Raw genomic sequence first — 22,107 nt, 5'->3', positions numbered from 1 at the left:
TACAGTGCTGCTTTAGCTCCATTATTTTCTTTTTCTTCTTCTTCTTCTTCTTCTTCTTCTTCTTCCTCCTCCTCCTCCTCCCACTTCCATGAAACCTTTTCTCCATAGGAGGAAGAATGAATGTTCCTAGCTTAAATAGCAATCTCCCAGGTACCCATAACAAGAAACTGTTGCTCTAGAAATATGGCTAGCTGTATATCCTGAATGAAGTGCAGCTATGTGGAATAAATAGCACTTGCTCTGATTGCTTTCACCTAGCATAAAGATGATCTCTGCTAATAGTGACTGCTGTTAGAATAAGGTTTGAAACTACAAACATGAGGTAGATACCCAGCTGTTCTGATAGCCACTAGGATGTTGTTAAAGGGACCTTCATTGGCCTTTCATCCTCTTTTGGGAGTCTGCTCTAAGTTTTTGTAAATTAACTCTTTTTGTTCCCTGTCATTCCTAAGTGCCAAACCTCACTCCTGTTGTTCAATATGCTAATACTACAGTATAGTCTATATACTGAAAAATTTTCAGAAAATGAGGCTTCTTAGAGTCCTTTCATTTTGTATTTACAACAATAGTGATTGCTTCTGACTTGACATGTAGTATGGATCTGCCAGCAGGGCTTAACTGCCAAGGTAAGAGAGATAGCAGCTTCAGGAGAACAGTTGTGGTATTTAATTAAATCCACCGGAACAGCATTCCACCACCTCCCTGAGTTGTATGGCACTCGGCCTTATCTGCCTATGACCCTGCTTTTAAAAACAAACAGGGAACATTTTTTATCGTCAAATATTGATAGCAAAGTTAAACATTGATCTAATTAAGCATAACAGCTACAAATATCGTGCTTCTTTTGCACAAGTGAAATTGGGGCAGAAACAGCAGCTTTCAGTTCGATAACTCTGGAATTTTCCTTTCTAACCCATTCAAGAGTTGCCCTTTTTTTGCATTTATACGGAGCTGAGCCAGTTGATAAGAGTGAATGGTGCCTGAACACATGTCCAAGATGTGAGATTGTGTAGCTTTCAAATAAATGAAGTGTGATGCTTTAACTTTCTTGTAATAAGGCCCCTGTAAAATTGGGTAGATTCCCTGCATCTCTTCCCCTTCAATCTCAGCAAGCCATAGCTTGAAGTTCAGCCCTGAGTGCCAGTAGAAGTCAAAGACAGTGGCCAGTGCTTATGTGTGAGTTCACTTTCCAGCAGCAATGTGGGAGAGAGGGATACGAGTCCATAGTGCAGCAGGAACTGCAGTAGCAAGAGGTCTTTGGCCTCACAAGGCACCCTAGCAAGGACCACATATCACATCTGTGCCTATTTCCTTTGTCTTCCCCTCTCACCAGGAATTGGTTATGCTTCCATAGTGATTGTGTCCCTTCTGAACGTGTACTACATTGTGATCCTGGCCTGGGGACTCTACTACTTGTTCCAGTCGTTCCAGAGTGTCCTGCCGTGGGCACACTGCCACCAGAAGTGGAACACACCGACCTGTGTGGAAGACACTCTCAGGAAGAACAAAACCCTCTGGATATCACTGAATGCCACTAACTTCACCTCTCCTGTCACAGAGTTCTGGGAGTAAGTAATCCATCTTCATGGCACCTTTGGGATGCTGTGGGGGATGCCAAGGGTCATGCCTGAGATTTTGCAGAAGTTTAATGGGGAGTGCTAGATAGGAGAAGAGAATGGGTCTAGATATTGCTCATTTGGCAGACCGGTAAGTCTGGGAGTAGTGGAGGAAGTTGTTAGACGTATAACCACACTCCACCTAGAGAGTGTGGGGAGCCCTAACAGGCCAGTGCAATTTCTAGTTTGGAGGAAATTCTGTTTGGTTCTTCTCTGGGCTTTTCCAAATTCAGCAAGAGAATAGAAACAAGTCACTTCAGATGTCCTGGCGGCAGGGATTTAAAACAGAAGCAGTGACAAATCACCACCTCTGTGGTTGCCTCTTCCCTTGCTGTTGTCATCTGCAGTGCACTTCATGAAACTACAATGTATATCGCTTTGACAAAGATGCGAGGCGTGACCTCATCAGTAAAACTGACAGAGGTGTTGTCCCGTATTGTAGGTTTCTCTGGTCATCTTTGTTCCATCATTTACTTCTGCAGTCCTTGAGGAGTTCTGTTCTACTTGATGCCTGGATTTTGTCAGGCTTAAGCTTCTTATTTCCATTTCTCTGTTATTTTTCAAGTTCAAAATTATATTGCATAACTTATTTCTGAGCAGGGATGACCTCAAATCTCTGAGTGTTTATACAGTTGTCAAAACATAGCAGCAGAGGAAGACACCTGTAGGGAAACTTAAATCCAAAGGATCTATATATAGCTTAGGAAGAAAATCATTCTTTTTTCTTGGCTTGATGCGATAATCGATTAGCAGTAGAATAAGTTTCTGATCCAGCTTATCTTTCAGCATGTTTAAATTCTGTTTGGTTCCCTGATGAACTTGTACCTACTTCTCTATTTTTAAAAGGAAGCTTCGGCCAATACCCCCAGCGGGAATTATGTTCATGCCAAATGTATCTGGCATGCATTAGGTTTACAAAAAATGCTATTACGAGCTGTGCTAAAATTTGTAATGCAAGAGCCAAAGTACAAAGTGCAGAGCAGGTCTTGATGAGCAGTTTGTCAAAATACACTGGAGATCAACATGAGGGATGGGGTGCAGGCTGAGAGAACAGCTGTTTTCCCCATGCCACAAGCACTGCCTTTACTTGCTGAGTGACTGATACTTTCCCAGGTGTTTTCCTCCCTTGTGAGTGGAAGAGAAAGTAAGGAAAGATTTGCTAAATGGCAACTTTGGGTATTTTGGGAAACTTGAAGGCAAGTTATGGGAGAAGAGGAAGTAATTCTTACTCCTTTGTACTCTCCCACTCTGGTACTCAGGGTCTTGAATCCAAGTGAACAGCTGTTTTTGTGGGATGTTCAAAGGTCTCAAGGCTTTGGTAATAAGCACGTATTGCCATCACGTACAGTTGCTCTCACAGGATTTTAGGAGCAGTGTGTTCATCTTAATTTTGTGCACTAAGTTTGCTCACTGATCCTCTTGTACCATTCAGTAGCTTAGGAGCTTCCTGATGGGGCTGCAGAGTTGTCCTGCTGTCCCCAGGAGCTTTTGTTCCTGTAATACATAAACTTAGCAACTGGCTTGTCTCCATGAGGCCCCAGCAGGTATGTCTTCTTTAGGAGACTGAGAAGGTAACTGATCCCATGAAGAAGAGGGAGTAGGGCTTGGAGTGGGAAAGTGAGTGGTAAAAGAAAAAGCATGATAAAAGATTGAAGAAGCCAACAAGATGGAACAGTAGTAGGAGGTAGTGCAAGTTAACATGGGAAATGAACTCAAAGGCAGGAGAGCAGCAAGGTGCAAAGAACATGTGGAGAGCTGGTGGGATCCCTTCAGTGAGATCCAAAACTTTGGACACCAGACACCATGGGTAACCCTACAGTAGGTACAAGGGGGCAGGGCACCCTGCTTGTGGGCTGGGGGAATTATGTCCCCATGGATGTGGAGCTTTTAGTTAAGTTCCCTCTATAATAAATCAAGTTTTTGCCCTCAAAACTCTGCAAGCTGAGCCAAATCCTCCTGTAGGCACTGCCTACTGCATGTAGTCAGACTGGGGGTGCCCAAAGCTGGAGAGGAAATTCTCGGTTCTTACAGTGCTTTCCTTTCCACCTTCCCTAGACAAACAGGTTTGTGCCCCCACATTTCTTTAGCACAGCAGAGCAAAGGTTGTTCAGCAACCAGTGCTTGTGCAGGCAGCTTCCCAAGTACTTTGCAGTCACTTTAACTTTTGCTCTCAAATAGCGGTTTTAAACATCATGAACTAAACTCCTCCCTGGAGTTGTGCCAGGGAGGGATTTGGCTCCATACTGCTAATAATACAGACATACCGTCCGTAGCTCAGAGTTTCATCATGAGCAAACTGTCCTTAACAGATTGAGCTGCCTTCAGGACTCATTGCTCTTACAGGAGTATTAAAAATAGCTGTTCTCTCTGCATAAACAACTGTTGGTGTCTTCAAGGAAGGACAGAGAGAGATCACTCAGCGCTGCTGTCATTAAAGCAACGTAGATTTTACAAGGCCATACTACTATACTTTATGGTTCTGAAATTAAAAATAATCTCAAGAACTTTATGAGCACTTTGCCATCATAGACAATGCCTGCTGCCAGCCAGCCAGCTACCCGCATTGAAAGGACTGGTCAATAAATAGCATTTAACCGAAGATATCCATCTGCTTTGTGGCACAATTAATTCCAATTTAATTTAGGGGTTTGAGTATTTGGTTTCTGAAACCCAATGCTGTTTTTATTGCGGGAGATTTATGTAGTGTCCTCATCACTCCTGCTTTGTAAGGCTAACTCTGCAGAGATATAATTGACCACACTGATGCATTAACCTCTTCATGTTGAACAACACGTGTCCTCAGCCTGGCTGGACATATAGTACAGCCTGACATTTCAGTTCATTTGAATTAATGTTCTGTACAAATCACATGCTTGCTTGAGCAGCAATAAAAGGGGGTTAAGCAAATCTGGCTTTGTATCAGGGACTTACCTCTTGGTATCACATGCTTCAGGTCTTACTTCTGAAGATTTTATTTTAAAGCCCCAAACCTTAAAGGCTTACACACACATTAATGCATAAAGGGTAATTGTTATGGGATAATTATGGTTGAACAAAACCTCTGATTGTCTGGTGCTGGCCAAGTGTTGATAAATATTGGGTAATCAGCAGACTTTTTTCATCCAAATCCCAAGAAAGACCATCACATGCTAATGGCATGTAATCTTGAGGGGAGCAACACAAAAATGAGGTAAATCGAGGGCAGCTGTCTCTGCCTTTGGGGGTAAATGGAGAATTTTAACAGTTGTTTCATGTTCTCCCTTGTAAGAGCTTTCTGGTACGTACTGCTTCAGTGTTAGCTATTCATGTCTGTCAGGGTGCTTCGCCTTTCCTGGTATGTAAGTTCTGGCTGCATTCACTTAATTAATGAGCTGGAATATCCTTCAAAGATTGTGTAACTCTCCTTGTTTTGTTTTTGTTTATGTTCTAAAGCCAGTTGCTGCTCCTGTTACATTTCCATGCTATACATCACTAGACGATTCAAGAGTATGAACAAAGTTCAGGGATTCATGGTTGCAAAGAACTCTGCCCCAGCCTGTTGCCCCAGTGATATAATATTAAAGACAGTTAATGACAGCATCATGACTATAAATTATAATTAGCAACAAATTCATGCATACATAGTATGAAGTGAGTTGAGTGAGTGAGGTGAGTGAGCTTGGCTCAGTCTCTGCAACAGTGGGTTGTGTAACAAAACTGAAGAGGTATCGGCACAGCCTGGATCCTACTGCTTCCTGAAGTTGAATTTTCAGGACATTACAAATCCAGGTTGAGTGCTTTTTCTGCAAAAAATGTTGGTTTAGGTTTCATGAAACAGTTTTAACTCTGAGACCCCACTGGTAATTCTGGGTGGATTCTTTAAGGTATTGAGCTTTTGTGAGACCAGAGAATTCAAGATAGAGAAAGGCAGCACATCACTTTGTGTGCTTGCTGCCAGGCCACAGAGAAATAACATAGCTGGCTCTCAGTGACCCGTGGGGTACCTTCCAGGAGAGCTGGGCAGGGCTGCTGGGGCATATTCTGGGTGAGACAGCCATTCACTTCTAGTTCCCCTAATAAAAAGCAATGAAATCTTAGCTGAATGCATTCATAGATATCCTTATCCCGAAATGTGTTTGCAGTTAATTACTCATTGCTTCCTGAGAGCTAGCTCTATAGGCTGCCTTTTACATTTTAGTATGAACTGCCTGTAAATTGGAAAATTGGCATCTATTTCTTAAAAAGCCATGAGAGGCTGCAGCAGAAATTTGTCTTATAAATGTGATTTCTTCTTTTGTGTATTCACAGTGAGTTTTCCTTGATTTCTTTACTCTCAGGTGAGCCAGGACTGCAACTCTATGCCAGACGTTCATTACTAAGGGGTTTTTCATAACTGTTGAATAGCTGTGCTGATTAGGGCAGACTTACCCTGTCTGGTGCCATTAGTCCTTTCCCATAGCAAAATGCACACACGTTCAGGGAGAATAAAGTGTTTGATGTGAGAACACATTCACACAGGTAATCCAAGTGAATTTGGCGAACAGAGTCACAAAAACAGATGGATGAAGGTTTGAGTCCTGTTAAGCTGGTCAGTTCAGGTTTTTTTCCAAAAACTTAATTGCAAATTTTCCATCAGTGACTTCATTCATTATTTTTTCCTTTCTAGTTGAAACATACAAACAAAAATGTTTAATTAATTCAAGGAAAAAACTGGCCCTGGCCCTAATCCTTAAGACCCATCTTAAAACAGGAATCTTTTTATTTATTAACCTAAGTAACAGAATACAGTTCAGCAAATAGTTCGTGCTGGTTCAGGGTATGGAAGTGGTCACTGAGTGCAGGCAAGACAGTGCTTGTGTGCAGGGCCATGGGGGGTAATGGAAAGAAGAAAATGGGTGTAGAATAGTAAGAAATGTCTGTGATGGAGCTAGGAGGTAGCAAACGTAAAAGCCACACTGATTTCAAAATAGTTTCTTACCTCACACTGAGGTAATTGTGGGCTGCTAAAAGAGCTTAAAGTGAAATGCTGTGCAACATATTAAGCAAAAGAGTGCCACAAAGCTAGGGGAGATCTAGGCATGCAGAGCTTAGTTTCGTTCGCTTAAGCTGTTCTGAATTAGCAGGCAGAAGGCAGAGAGCTACCCATGCATGTGCTGCCCCAAGCACCATCCTGTACTTGCAGACATCACAGCAAGACTCAGTATCACTCTGCTCATGCATCTTTCTTTTGTTCTGATTCCTTTCATACGCTCAGGCGCAACGTACTGAGCTTGTCCTCAGGGATTGAAGATATTGGTATTATCAAGTGGGATCTGGCACTGTGTCTCCTCCTCGTCTGGGTGATATGCTTCTTCTGCATTTGGAAAGGAGTCAAATCCACTGGGAAGGTAAGTGCTCGTTCACCCTTTTTATAATCACTGTAGTTAGTGGACGGCAAGGATACGAAGTAATGTTCTTCTTAATTATGCTCATAATTTCTTTGCAAATAGTTGTATTTTTGCACTGAATAAAGCAGGGATTTGGATTCAGCTGCCGCTGGTAAGCCGGTGCCCAAAATGCCTGAGTCAAGTAGCCGTTCCTGGACTGGCATCAAGAAGCAGACAATGGCATGTTTTACTTCTCTGAGGACAAGCATCCTACTGATGCATGTAATGAGCTTGGAGAGTCTTAGGCTTACGATGCACAGAGCTCTGCACTCCCTGCCCGTGCTCTCGCACCAGCCAAGTTCATTCTCAGTGTAATGGAGTGGATGTTAACATAGCTGTGGTAGGGATGTTTTAAGCCAGTGGAAAATGCTGGATGTGTAGCATTTTTGAAATGCTGCTTGCTTACTTAAGAGCTCTGTGTAGACAGAGAAGACTAAACTTAGGTGCTTGTTTACAGGCACTGTCCTTAACAGAGATCCTGGATATTCTTTTGATTTAGGCTTACTATGCGCACTTTGGAGTCATGTTTTTCTTTAAAGGATAACAGTTACATCATCCCTGCACCTCATCCTACTCCAGTGCAAGAAACAAATTATAGCATTCTTGGCCAATCACTAAACAATTTGAAGCATGGTGTTATCCCCTTGCATACAGTAGTGCTTTTAATCCTAGTTCCCTGAGAAAACGCTGTTGAAGCCATGTCTCTCTCCTAACTTTCAAACCTGTTGGTTGAGTCAGTTTTTTGGGTAAATTAACAGAGATAGGGAGGTCTCAGGATGTGAAGCTCCACACGTTTCTAGTCAGCTGGGTGGAAGGGAGCGACTGTTTATGTCCTAGCTGAGAAGAAGCTAGAGCGTGAACTCACCTTTTGTTAGACCTTAGGGAAGTTGGGAGCAAATGAGAGCTCCTCAACTGCAGAAAACACGTGATTTTGCGGTTTTATCTCCTTTTGTGTTGCAGAATCAACAGGGAGACAAAATTCTCTATGAAGCTGGTCCTTATTAGTTCCACTGTTGACTAAACTGCTTATTTTATTGTCATTTCTGTGTTGCTTTCTGTGATTTTTATCACGGAGCCTCATTAAAATCATGCTGGTGCCTTGTTCTGGATTCCTGCCAGTTCTGTCCACACCTCTAAAGTACATGTTGACAAAAATGTTTGCTTCTCTGTTCCTGCTGATTGATGTGACCCAGTGAGATGATGGTGTAAATTTAACAGTAAAGGAGAGCACAGTAAACCTCCCATAGCAGTAGAGTGGAAGCACACGTTGCTCAGTACTTTTTGTGAGCCTGGTTTCTTCTTGGTAAAGGTTAAGGTGGCTCTGAGGGATTTTGCACGTTCCCTATGGCACATTGTTTCACATCCCTGTGAATTTAACAGGTTGAAAGCAGGTCTGTTAAAATGAGCTACTGGCAGGTTTTACTTCGAGTAAACCCAGCAAAATTTTCATCTTATAAGACAAAGTTGGCAGTAGGAATTCACTGCCTCCTTTCCACAGTGCCTGAGCTCATGGGGGTGTGGAGCCAAAGCCCAGCAAAGCCATTGGAAAGTCTCTGGTTGACTCCATTAACTTTGGGGTCAAACAAAAGTAAACCGTAAACTCTAATGGAGCACTTGAATTATTTGAGAAGTCTAGTTTACTTTAGCAGATCACTGTTTATAGCACTTCCCTGGGTTCCAGTGTGTTAATGGCTCTTTGGAGAGTAGGGGGAAATAATTTAAATCCCGTAGTAGCATGTTGGACAAATAAACACTAAATTATGGGGAAAAATAATAGTTGTGTTTGATCTCTAAAATTCCTTCAGTGTTAGAAGAGAATCCTTACCTGGAGGGCAAAGGCCACTTCGTAAGTGCTGTGTGTTCAGCTCTTGTGAACACATATGGGGATGTTTTTCTGGTAAGAAAACTTTAATTTATCATAGGCCTGGATCACATTAAAAATTAGAAAGCAAAGAAAACCACCTATAATCCATCAGCTTTGGTGCAAGTGGGCTAATGTGTAAGGCATATTATTTGTCAGGGGCAAATACACAGAGATTTCGAAAGAGGGATTTTAAAAAGACCTGTGTGAAAAGGTTTCCTTTTGTTTTACAAAACCAGTCTGTCACCATTGAATTACTATGGCCATGGAGGCTTTGAGTTCTCCTGGTTACTCTCAGAGGACACACTTAAAAAGAAAAATGGTGCATCCCAGGAGCTTTGCTGGAGCTAAACAAATTGTGGAAAACAAAAATATGTTTTAAATCAAGTCAGCAAACTGCAATTACCTGGGGGGGATCATCTGACTATGAAAAAAGACCTTTCATGGACTGTAGTGGCTCTTCACTGTAACACAGCAGTTATGTGAAAAATGAGAGAAAACACTGATGAGCAAAGAAAACAAGATGTTAGAGGTCAAAAAGTGTGGGTCTAAAGATAGAACTGTCCAAATGCATGCTAAATTAACCCTCGTGCTGGAGATTAAAGCAAAGGGCTCTTTCATCAAATGAGCAGGAAGATAAGAAGCAGGCTGTTATTTAAAAAGAGTAGGAATGGAAGTTAAAGATAATGAAGACATTCCCAAAACTGGGTGAATGGAACCTTAGTTTACAATAATGGTGTTGCTGAGTAAGCAGCAAGGGCAAAAAAAAGTTATGGGACTGGAAATTACCACTGTTGAGGCTGATGGCAATCTGAATGTCTTAATGCCTTCAAGTTGAAGGGAAGGGAGATGCAGGAGCATGGACCAATTATCTTCATCCAAATGAAGTGCTCCTTGGAATTGCCTGTAGGAGTGGTGTGAGGTTGCACGGCAAACAGGGCTGGCAGCAGAGTCACACAACTGAAGAAAACCAGAAACGGTCCCTGCATTGAATTCCTGTTGATGGAGGTGTAGCATCAAGCGCCACAGACTGACCGTATGATTTCTTTGTATTCCCAGGTAGTGTACATCACTGCCACGTTCCCATTCATCATGCTCCTTGTTCTGCTCATCCGTGGTGTGACCCTGCCTGGAGCTGCAGAAGGCATCAAGTTTTATCTTTACCCTGATATCTCACGGTTAGCTGACCCACAGGTATGGAACCAGGAGTGGGGAGCGGGATGATTTCCTGCACAGAGAGGGATGGTGGAGGGTGATGGTGGTGATGTAATGGCAATAGATTTTTTCCACAGTCTTTTGAGGTCCAAATATAACATGAACATTAATGCTGGGTTGTATTTTCCAGAGATCTGCTTGAGAAGGTCACTTGTTATATGTGTTAATGCATCTTTCCATATGTATGTATGTGTGTGTGTGCATGTGTGTTTTTCTTTTTGTGTCAAAGGACTCTGAGGCTGTAAATTCTGTCCTGTTATTCAATCTCAGCTTTCTTGTTGGTAAGGTAAGGGAGATGAATTTTTTTAATGAGCGTAGTCTAGTTTCAAAGGAGAGAAACGTGAGCTTCACAGATGGAGCAACAAACAGCAACTGTGAGTACCAGTGTCACCTCAGTACCTACTGCTCTGAAGGAGGAGATTGGGAAAGTAATACGATAAGGTGGAGAAAAATGCTTTCTGAGGGGCAGAGAAGTTAGTTTGCCTTGGTGAGTGGCAGCTAGACTTACTCCATTTTTGTAGGCTATGAGGGTAAGGAGTCTGTGCTCACAAAGGGCAAGTATGGAGACATTTCAGCACATCACCCTATAGGAATCGTGAGAAATGCAAAAAAAAAACACCCAAAAGTACAACCAAAGCAATACGCTTGTTCCTAACCAAAAATAGGAAACTAGGAATCCTTCAAAATAATGAAGTGATTGTCACAGTGAGATAGAATAATGGCTTTCCTTGCTATTTCTTCCTACTGAGTATTTGGTTAAAATACAACTCCACTCGTAGGTAAATAACTGAAGTAGAAAAAGTGCAATTGAAAGAAACACTGTGGAAATTTGTTTCATTCTTTAGTCATGCCCTCTATGTAAGATACCTTGTTTATAGGAGACATTATATTTTATGAATGCATCATCTTTTATGGGACTCCATCATTTTTATGATCTACTATTAGCCCTAAACCCAGACTATTAGCTGATAATGTAAAAGAGATTTGTGTGAGCTGGCAGGTCCCCTCCCTCAGTCTAGCACAAGCATCATCTCCAAGGACATACCACCTATCAAGAGGGTTCTGGAAAGCAGTGGTGGGAGGGAGAAAATAATGGTTGCAGTCTTGATTCTCACTTATTCTGTTTCTGTGGTGGTTTCTACTGATGCTAGCAGGCTTGCATTTGCAGAAAGAAGTGAACAGATGTAATTCAGTGGATGCATTTTGATGCCTATGTCTTTACTAAGCTAGTTCATATTGTAATGTTATTTAATTCTGTACATGTTTTTAAAGTATAATCAGAAGAAAGAATCATGAGACCGAGGTCAGATACGCATCTTACACAGTGCATTGTACTTTGCTTGTTCTTCCCCCACCCCTGTGGCTTTTTATCTTGCATTTAAACAGTTACAAAAACAGCTAGAAAATTAAGAAAATAAACAAAGTAAAAGAAAGTGTTTCTCAAGCTTTTCACATCCTCAGTTTAGTCACTGTCAGCTGATTCTAATTGAAATGACTTAAAACAGAAATGAGCAGTTTTATAAATACTTCTGCATTTCCTATTGCTCTGAAGCACAGTTACTGTTGCACCAACAGGAAGGATCAGCTGAATGACTAAGAGGCCAGAAATATTAAGCCTCTCTGGGGAAGGAATATTGGAACTGTTGAAGAGTTGATGTTCTTGTGGGTTGTGATGCTAACAATTCTCTTTTCCCTTCAAAAGCCAAGTTTGCAAATGTGATGTTTTCTTCCCCACCCTCCCTGATCCCATAGCTATCACCCTCATTGGAATCAATTATTTTGTTGATACTGTATAGTTTGAACTGTGTGTTTGTGCTGAGGGTTGCAATGAAGCAGTGCTGTTAGTAACAGTCTTTCTGTCTTTCCCTTTAGGTCTGGATAGATGCAGGGACACAAATCTTCTTCTCATATGCAATCTGCTTAGGAGCAATGACTTCCCTGGGGAGCTACAACAAGTACAAATACAACTGCTATAGGCAAGTTTCCATCTAAGGGGGTTTAGTGTTTTAGCTAAATGATGTAAATAAAGTAGGGACAATGGGTTAATTTTTTTTTAATTAACTTGCTCCATGACATATGTGTGACTTAGGGACTGTTTGCTGCTGGGATGCCTGAACAGTGGTACCAGTTTTGTGTCTGGCTTCGCAATTTTTTCCGTCCTGGGCTTCATGGCACAAGAGCAAGGGGTGAACATTGCTGATGTGGCAGAGTCAGGTACGATGGTATTGGTGGCAGTGGTGGTGGGCACTGCCGCCTAGCGTGTGAGCAAAGTTCTGCAGACTCAATCAGCTAACATCTAAGCAATAAAAACAGAACAAGATTTCCCATAATCTCCAGAACAATAAGCACACTGTTGATTTGGGCTTTCATCGAGGGCAGTGATGGTTAGTGGGGTTGTATTAATTACTCTCTTGATTAACAGAGCAGTGAATATATTTCCTAGAATGTTCTAATCCGTTTGAGTTGAGATGAGAGGTATGATAGCCATGCCATTATCTAGGGCCCAGAATGTTCATTGACTCAAAAATGTATTCCATCCTTCTTTTCAGACTACCTTTATTTTCATTCAAATGCAAATAGCCAGTACTGATGCATTTTTCATAGCTTACTTTTGCTTGCTCACAGCAGTGGGAGTATTATCTTGGCCTTCAGAGGGGACATACATGCATATATTCCTGAGTCTCACTGAAAGGCAGAGAAATGGGAGAGCCTTCTTCTCCTGCGTTCTGTGGAAGATGTCATCCACAGGAACTCTAGCTGTCACAGTCCTGCACTTGTCCTCTGTAGCTCCAGGATGAATGTTCAGCCACGCACGTGCAGCTGAAGGAGGCTAAATCCTCCCAGCTTGTGACATTTGTGACAGATGATGTTTTTTCCCCATGCATGTCTTGTCTGGGAGGGCAGGCGTAGCATTGTACTTGCACACAGCACAGGCAGGTTAGATGGTTACAACTCAAATATAATGAACAGCTGTGATGCAGTCTTAAAGCTAATCGGATTCAAACAACAGTAATGTCATTTGAGTGCACCTTTGACATTTCTTTCTCATTCTTTTTTTTTTCTTTCAATTTTAATTCTCCTGCATAGTATTTGAAAGCTTTTCTCTGGAAGCATGCGCTTACAAAGAAAATTCAATATATCTCCTAATTGTATGACTCCAGGAGTTAAGTCTTTAAGAAAAAATACCTCAGTTGACAGAAGCTAATGAAAAACTAATGACATTGGTGGCACCACTGGATTCTTGGGTGGCTGCAATTGGCGAAGCTCTTGCGAGTGCAATTAGTTCACATTTTTGGCCACCATGCTTATTTTGATCCCCAGTTGATTGCTTTGTTTGAAAACAGGAAGCAAGGGAATAATCCTATTGAGTGAATCATAAACAGCACATTTTATTATTTCTTTTTTTAAGATCTAGATGGATCAGTTCCAAGAGTAGCATTTTGAAATGGTTGCTTTTTTTTTTTTTTCTGGTCAATATTTATGCTAATTTTGATTAATTAAATCTCTGATAAACAGGCAGCAATGTTCCTGTTGCTTGGCATTTTTAAGAATCAAACAATTTTGTAGCAGCGTTGCATTATTAACTAATTTTTTTTTAATGTTAAACTTAGTGTCTACCTAGTATTTTTCAAAGAAGATTGGTATGATAATCCCATCTTCATAGCTGAAACGACAAGGGCACTGATTGGCTTCTAAACTTTGCTTTTGGTCTCTTGATTATTTTTGTATTTATTCCTTAAGGTTTTCTAGTTCATTTCAGTTCAGCCCTAGTTGCTGGTGGCCGGGCATTGCAACCACCTCAGCAGTTCAGTGAGTTGTTCATCATCTCTGGCTGAACTTTGGCTAAATAGTAAGCCACGTTTTATATGATAGTAAGCATTACCAAGATTATCCAAACCACTTCCCATGGCCTTCTTTGCTGCCTTCCTCAGCAGAGGTCTGGTGTGGAGCTGCTGCAGACCAGTTAGTCCTGCTGGGACAAGCGTCCCAGGCCATGGCGGAAGCCCCATCCCAGAGCTGGGGCTGACTTCTCAGAGCACAGACATTCAGCAGGTGGTTCAGCCTCTTTTTTGGGCGTTTTCTTTTTTGATTTCTCATGACACAAGGTCAGAACCACTCCCTTGGGTCAGAAAAAAAGGTGAGCACAGGCACTGCTGTTTGGCTCTAGCCCTGGGCAGAGGATACTGTCCACAGTGGCAGTGCCTGCTGCTTGCCCCCATCTCTGCCCAGAGTGTTAAGTCCCCTGTGACCTGTGCATGACACTGTTTATCTCCTTGTTTGCCCTCCTGCCATCCAGGGAACATCAATAAATTTGCCAGCAGAAGAATCTCATGGCCCCTTTTTTCTTTTTTTTTTTTTAACCTGTGCCAAATTCAGCCTTGTAGCAGTGTTCCCAGCACACCTTGTCATCAGCAAGGAGTGGCTCCTGCTGGCTTCCACTGGCTTTAGTAGGCTTACACCAGAGTTAAATTAAACCCCCTTTGGCTTCCCAGTGAAATCAGACCTTTAATAAATAACATCTGATTTTAAAGGGAGAAAGCAAAGCATTGTAGACACAAAAAATATCATAGTGAGTCCAGTTTAAATTATACTGCATTTCTGTTTGACTGAAAGAAATACTTCACCACACATGCAATAACATAAAAGCTGCAAGAGGGATTAGGGCACTTGTTACTTGTCTGTAGTGCAGTACAGGGATGCTTGTGATGGCCAAAGCATACAGAATTGCAGCAGGTTTTGAGGAGAGCAGTTTTACATCTGTCTCGTAATTGCACAGATAACTGCAAATGCCATCTAGTAGCAGTTCTGCCTGAGGGAGGATCTCCTGTAGCCACTGAGTTGGGGGAAAAATAAAACTTTTCCTCCCCCCCCAATTTGATACATTCACCATTTTTTTGGTATCTTCTGTCATATAAAATCTTAGCAGTGTTTCATTTTAAATAAAATTAGTTGCTTGATTGTTGGCTAATTTGTATTTATTTCTGTTCAAATATTTTCTGTGACTTAAAGTTTTCTTTAGTTTGAAAAAAAAAAATCATCTTTTTTTACCTCTTTCTCTTGCTTTTTCCATCTCTCTTGTTGGAAAGGAAAAGTGGGAGGTAGGAAGAGCAGCCTTAGAGATTTTTCTGCACAGGTCAGAGATCAGAGTTCTGTCCCCACACTGCAGCGGTTAAAAAAACAAATCATTTTTACCTTTGAAAATTACTTAAATCTACTTCAAAATTGGGAAGTGTTAAAACTTCAAGGCTTCTTAAAGCTGAGCTAGGTATTTCTGGGTTTAATCTGTATTTAAATCTGCCCTCAAATTCAGTTTCTATGGCCAATTTGAGAGCTTGCTGTAAATGCCTGCTTCCCCTTGTTCCTGTCTCCCACTTGGAGAGGGCTCCTTCTCTCTCAGTAGAAGCTCTCCCAAGCCATAGCTGAAAGCACACTGCTCCAGGCTGATCCTTTGCAGATCAGCACATGAGAGCACTGCCTGTATGCTCGGTGTGTGGGTGTGAGTGGTCCACGGTGCAGCAAGAGCCAGGCTAGGAAAAAGCATTCAACAACAAGCCTTTAGTTTCCAGGGCAGAGAAACCAGGCTCTAGTCCCAGCCCCCTGGTGACCCCAGACTGCATCAACCCATCCTATAGCTGTGGGTCATGTTGCTCATACTCAGTGTCACTATGGCAGGTCTGCCTAAGCTGGCCAGGTGACAGGACTCGAACTGCAGAAGGCATTTGTTTCAGGGACCTCAGCTGATAGAACTAGGACTAGCCTGGTCAGTGCAGCAGTAAAGGTTTGCAGAAGCAAAGGAGCAGCCTGAGAGTGCAAACCCTGCTCTAGAAAAGCTGGTTTTGGAAGTTGTGTCTGGAGTGGGGCAGTGGTTGCCTTACTGAAGGCCCCTGGGAGTTTTTCTAGCAGAATCCCTTCCCTGCATAAAAAAGAGTTTCATCATCATCACCTTCATCACGACCACGTGGGCTAGCTGTGAGGGTTCTGCCATTCCCCTGGGTCACCCCTTCTCCCCCCAGCCCCAAAACTGACCTGTGTCCCTGTGGGCAGGTGTAGGAACACCTCCATTACTGACATGTCTGAAACGGATGTTAAAGCTGGTGATCAGTTAGCAATGCCTCGGGGGTTGGCCTATGGTTTCTGCTTTAGTCATGCGTGCTTCGTTTTCAGATAAAAGAGCCAAACTGTTTCACTTCTGGTATTTCCAGCCGCGTTTGGATTTATCTGAACGGAACCAGGCATTCCTGCATTTGAGTGTGCTACCTTTACCACAGAGCTGGTACTTACTGTTTTTCTTCCCTTCCCCTCCCCCTTTCCTATTTTCTCTTTCTCTAGGTCCAGGCCTGGCCTTCATTGCCTACCCAAAAGCTGTGTCCATGATGCCACTGCCCACCTTTTGGGCAATCCTTTTTTTTATTATGCTTCTGTTGCTTGGACTGGATAGCCAGGTCAGTACAATGGGTAAGGGGTGCATGGCTTCTCGTCTCAGTGCTGACTGGGCAAAGCCAGTTACGCTGGCATGAATTATAGAGGAGAATTTCTCTAATGCTGCCTATGAGGAATTCATCTGTGTTGCTTTTTGGTGCAGGGACTATGTGTGATAGATCTGTGGCTGTTGACTGGTAGTCAACATGATGTTGCTTAGCAAGTCTTTGTCATCGGGAGCTGGCTGAGTGCAAGAGGGACTTAGCCTTGCCTAAATATGAGTGCAGTCTGTCCCCAAAATACCAGCATTTTTGCTATGTTCAGTATTTTTCTACTTTGGAGAAGAACTTCCTGAATTTTGAAATTTAGAATCATTTGAGTTGGGTGGGACCCTTAAAGACCATCTGGTCCAACCTCACTGCAGTGAACAGGGGCACCTACAGCTCCATCAGATGCTCCAAGCCCATCCAGCCTGACCTTGGCTGTCTCCATGTACAGGGCACTACTGTCTCTCTGGGCAGTCTGTGCCAGTGCCTCACTGCCCTTATCACAAGAAATTTCTTCCTTATATCCAAGAAGACTGCAATCTGTTCACAGAGTATTTCGTGCCTTTGCGATCACCTGCCGTTAGTATACACCACCACTGAAATGCTTTGTAAGAAATAGTAGCTTCATGGAGTACTGACTTCAAAGGTTACTAAGAGTCAGAAAACCTCCTCTAACTGCAGTGTCATCACAAGGCACAAAAAGCACAGTATCACTGTATCCATAGTGGCTTCACAAACAAAGGGCAAAACCGCTCTCTTTTTCAGGTCTTCTGCTCAGAGGTGCCAAGCAGCTTGGGATCCTTCTGACTTTCACATCATGCACATCAGCGTGCATTCAGTGTCTCTGAATGGTACAGAAAGCTTCCAGTGCACTCATTGCATTGCACGCACTGTTATTAGTTAGTGACCATGAAAAAATCAAAAAGCTTAGTCCATGAAGTTATGTTACTTTTCTCACTGGTTGCTTATAGGAATGTTGAAGTAAATTTCACAAGGGAGCCTGTAAATCATTTCTAGATGGTTCACTCCAAGGAAATATATGTGGCAAAGGATTATACAGTAACTGCACATTCAAAATTGCTCAAGTTTTCAGGGCAACAGACAGCTTTCTGCACTCAAATGGAAAAGAACTGAGATTACAAAAACTTAATTGTTGAGGGTGAAATGTTTATTTGTCCTCTCTTGTATGAAGATAAATATTTAAATAGATTTTTAGCCAGTTGTTCTCTCTTACATTTTTGATACTCTGGCCCAAATTGCTATTTGTTTTAATCTTTGAACTCTAGTGAGCAACTTTCAATCACTGCAAAGTGAATTTACAAGTTCCCAGTGCTGTGGTTCAGCAAGCCTGTGCTTATGCAAATTGGAAGCTGTCTGGTAATTTTAAAAAGCTCTTCAGTGCGTAGAATGATTAAAACTAATTGGAGCACTTAATTTCTCTCCTCCACCCCTCTGGTTTGTTGGGTTTTTTTGGAGCGCAGTCAAGCAGGTTTCTGGAATGCCAGAGCAGGCTAAGATCAAATCAGACCAAAGGGTTGTGTTTTAGGAGCAAAACCAGTTTTCATAAGTCACAACGAGACAGGAGGCTGCAAAATCTAGCAGAGTTATTGCTGGACAACTGTGTTTTCAAAAAGATGTTTCAGCTCATGGTCAAAGAGGGAGAGTTGCTATAAGGCACTTCTCAGCTGTGTGAAAGGAAAGAGATACTGGGTAGGAAAAGATGTCTGTTCTTGACAGAATGCTAGTTCATAGACTCCCTGTGAGAAATGGTTGGCTTTAAAATAATGTACCCACTCAAAATGAAGATCCTTTCTGCAGGGGCAGTCTTGGTTGTCCATAGTATCCCTGTGCCTTCAGTATTCTTCATGCTTTTGTACCTTGCCAAGTGAAAGTGCTGAATGATCTCTCTGGATTTTTTATGAGCTCAGCAGTCACTGTTCTCAGTGGGTGAAATGCATCACATTTCCAGTAAACTTTGAACTTTTATTCAAATTTGGTTACTTGGTTAACTCGGGTTACAAACCTTACGTGTGATTTTCAAATGGCAAGTCAGTACAAAAGCTGGTTAGACTTTAGCTAACCTGTTCAGGGCTTTGTTTTTGTTTTACCTGTGCAAACAGCTTACCAAGCCGTTGTATGGGAACTGTACCAAGATTTCCATCGTGATTGATGAAGTGCCCCAGAGCCTCAGCCAGAAGAACTCTGCTCACCAGTTCAGAAAATACAGGTTCAGGCAAGAGGGGCTGTTAGTTCATATCAAAGCCTGCTTTCCCTTGGCTAGATTTGCTGTAGCAAATTCAGGAGTAGAATTATATCCAACTGCGGAATTAATCTAAATAGTACTTGTGAGGTTTTCTAGTACATCAAAAAAAAACACCTGATTGGTACCCTCCTAACTTGGGCAGCTTGGGCTTTTAGAGGGTTTTCTCTGAGCCTCTCTACCAGCATGCCTTGCGTATTCATCTGGAGCAGCTACAACATAAAAGCCATAAGTGCCTTCCTGTCATCAAATTAAGTTCCTTTATCCTTGCGGCCTTCGTCCACAAAGCCCCTTTAGTAGTTTGCAAGGATGTTAGGAAAAAAACATCAATTCTGAAAGCTTATTCCAAACTGAAAACTTCCCCCAGCCTTTAACCTTTAGGTTACAGAGAAATACCTCGTTTTCTGCAGCATTTTGCCACAGACTGAGATTGAAGCTTTGCTGTGGAGCATTTAATTATGAGCTAGGATGAAATGCATGGCGGATAACTTTCAAGTCACTTCTTTCTGTTGTTTCCCTCTTTAGTTTGTTGAAGTTGAAGGACAGATCACGTCATTAGTTGATCTGCACCCATCCTTCCTAAGGAAGGGTTACCGACGGGAAATCTTCATCGCTATAGTATGTTTCCTTAGCTATCTTCTGGGACTAACTATGGTGACTGAGGTATGTAACAGCATTGCTGGAAATTGCTTAAATTGCTTCTTTTTTTAAAAAAAAAAGCCATTTTGAGATCTATTTTAGCTGTGAATCAGAATTAGCCACTCAGAGGAATGGCACTCTAAATCTAGAGAGCTTCTTCCATCCCTAGATCTGAGGAATGGAGTAATGAATTCTCATTAATTTCATTCTGATCAGCATGAGTGTGAATATTAACAACAGGCTCCAAATGATGAAACACATGGAGAACCTTCAGTAGAGCAAATTAAGAACGCATTCAGTGCATGCAGGGGAAAAAAGACTTTGTCTTAGTTCAACTGATTTGAATCAATTAAATATTCTTGAATTGATTCTGTTATAAATAATAATAATATGTTCCAACATTGTTGTGTTATTTATCTTAAAAATAAAATCTGAGCAGTATTTGTATCTGGAAGAGGACAATTGTGGGAATTGAAATAGCACCTGTAACAGAGATGCCTGACAAACTTCCTTTTCCAAGTACAATTTCAGGCACACGCAGTTCAGTGTAGTAAAAGGAGGAGTGGAGCAGAACAGTGTAAATAAATGGAGTTAGAAAGGAAAAGATTCCAGTGAAAAAAGTCCTTTCACTCAGAGTGTAAGTGCAGACCCTCTCTGATGGCATTTTTAGTGCTTGTGATGCGTTCATGTTAAAGGACCTACTGCTTCTTCAGGTCACTTGTTCCTATAAATGACCATCCTAAAATACTTTTAAGAAGGAAAGACTTAAGTGTCTCAGTAGATTATACTAAGTGGCTTAATTCTGTTTGATTGTCATCTTGTTTAGGATGCTTCCTCTAGTAAACAAGCACATGCCCCAGGGAAAGCAGTGCCACTTTCTTGCTATTTCTGCTTGTTAGGCAGCAGTCACTAAGGTCTGCTGGCAGATTTTGCTGGGGGCTGGGCTTGAAGTATTCAGATCTTTTTCCTGGTGGATCCTAAGGCATTGTGTCTCTCTGTTACAGGGTGGCATGTATGTTTTTCAACTCTTTGACTACTATGCAGCTAGTGGTGTATGCCTTTTGTGGGTTGCATTCTTTGAATGTATTGCTGTAGCCTGGGTTTATGGTAAGTGAAAAACTTTCACCTGATGCTTTGGGATGAGTTAGTGAGAGTATTGACAGCCAAACGTTTAATCATCAGCCATCCCAGAATCACCCTCCCAGCAGCACAGACATGCCATTAATATAAATTTGCACTGGCCACTTAGAGACAAATGTGCACCTGGGATGAAGGTGTTTTTCCACACAAAAATGAATGTTTTTTCACCGCTAATTAATGAAGGCACAATTAAGCGTTTATATGTGTTATATTTAGAGAGCAGAGTTGAAAGTCTGGCCAGCCATGAAAATTTGTGCTCAGTCTCTGAGAGTTTTGTTTCAAAGCAGCAATGTCTGCAAAGGCCAAGCCAGACAAATAGAAAATACAAAAAGAAAGCTGAGAGAAAAGTATATTCTGTCCCCTTCTTTTTAGGTGATGCTGAGTACCAAAGTCTGAGAGCAGCCTTCATTGCTGCCTGAGATTGTAGCTTGGGAATGATCATTGTTTATCACTGGTTGTTTCCCTGATTCTTCATATACTCCATCTACTTAAGAAAGCAGAATAAGCCAAGCTTTCTTTTTATGCCAGTCCAATTTCTGTAGAAGCAGGGTGTACCATTTGCTGTTGTGTTCTCCCTATGATCTCTCTGGCAAGTTCAGCGAGACTTAGGAGGGAGGAATATGATTATGACAGGGGCAGGAGGGATTAGCATTGCACTCCTGCATCTAAATAATGAGTGTGTGGGAGCAGAGACTCCCCCAGCCTTTGAGCTTCTGAGGGAGAAAATCTTCTTAAACTTCACAGCTGTGGTAATTTGGGCAATACATCTGATACCCTTGTTTTAAATACCCCCTGGGGGCCAAGAAAGGCAGCTGTAATTCTGCAGTTCTTACATGGCTTTTATTTGTCCAGTTCTGATCAAGATACTCACTGTCCAATACAGGCGCTGATAATATTTATGATGCCATTGAGGATATGATTGGATACAGACCTGGTCCCTGGATGAAATGGAGCTGGATTGTGATCACACCAGTTCTTTGTGTGGTGAGTCCTATTTCTAGGCTGACGGGGCAGCTTTAAGCCTCCTCTTATTTGCTTCTCTTTAAGTGAAGACTGTAGCATTGAGAGACCAATTTACAGAGCTGCTGGAGGCTTGGTATCTTCTCAGACATTGTCTGCTAATGTGACTGACCACACAAATTGTGTATTACGTTTGTGACACACAAATTGTGTACTGTATTTGTGACACACAAGTGTAATGCACTCCAAAGAGCATTACTTTGAGTAATAGAACTACAAGGCCATTTTAACAAAAAGTCCCGAGGCAGGACTGCCAGTCTGAGGCAGACACTCAATGTAGATTATTTCATTTGCTGGGAAGGGCATTCCAAGTAAGCTCCTTGCAATGTTTAGCAAGTGTTTGAGCTCAGAAAAGGACAGGTGATGTACTGCAGCTGTTCAGCACAATCGCTTAACACTCTATTACCAAGCAAAGGTTTACTTATGAGCAGATGTAGATGCTCTTATAATAATTTAAATGGAAGAATAATGTCCCCATTCATTT

The 22,107-nt window shown here is 41.9% G+C and overlaps 1 protein-coding gene across 16 annotated transcripts in view; it reads left to right on the top strand.

Annotated features, from left to right (window-relative positions):
* SLC6A6 (solute carrier family 6 member 6) overlaps nt 1-22,107 on the top strand; it is a 114,244-nt gene that overhangs the window by 85,907 nt on the left and 6,230 nt on the right. For all 16 annotated transcript variants that reach the window (XM_042880168.1, XM_042880174.1, XM_042880172.1 and 13 more), the window contains 9 exons: nt 1,334-1,568; nt 6,850-6,982; nt 9,942-10,076; nt 11,970-12,073; nt 12,187-12,311; nt 16,428-16,540; nt 19,350-19,487; nt 20,468-20,570; nt 21,487-21,587. In XM_042880168.1, the coding sequence (XP_042736102.1) occupies nt 1,334-1,568; nt 6,850-6,982; nt 9,942-10,076; nt 11,970-12,073; nt 12,187-12,311; nt 16,428-16,540; nt 19,350-19,487; nt 20,468-20,570; nt 21,487-21,587 (1,187 nt within the window). The remainder of the gene's footprint in view (nt 1-1,333; nt 1,569-6,849; nt 6,983-9,941; nt 10,077-11,969; nt 12,074-12,186; nt 12,312-16,427; nt 16,541-19,349; nt 19,488-20,467; nt 20,571-21,486; nt 21,588-22,107) is intronic.

Source organism: Lagopus leucura, unplaced genomic scaffold (genome assembly GCF_019238085.1).
Source record: "Lagopus leucura isolate 7727_CA_CO unplaced genomic scaffold, USGS_WTPT01 Super-Scaffold_100026, whole genome shotgun sequence".
Classification (NCBI taxonomy): Eukaryota; Metazoa; Chordata; class Aves; order Galliformes; family Phasianidae; genus Lagopus; species Lagopus leucura.
Note: the sequence above shows the minus strand (reverse complement) of the source record. Positions and strands in the feature narration are given on the sequence as shown.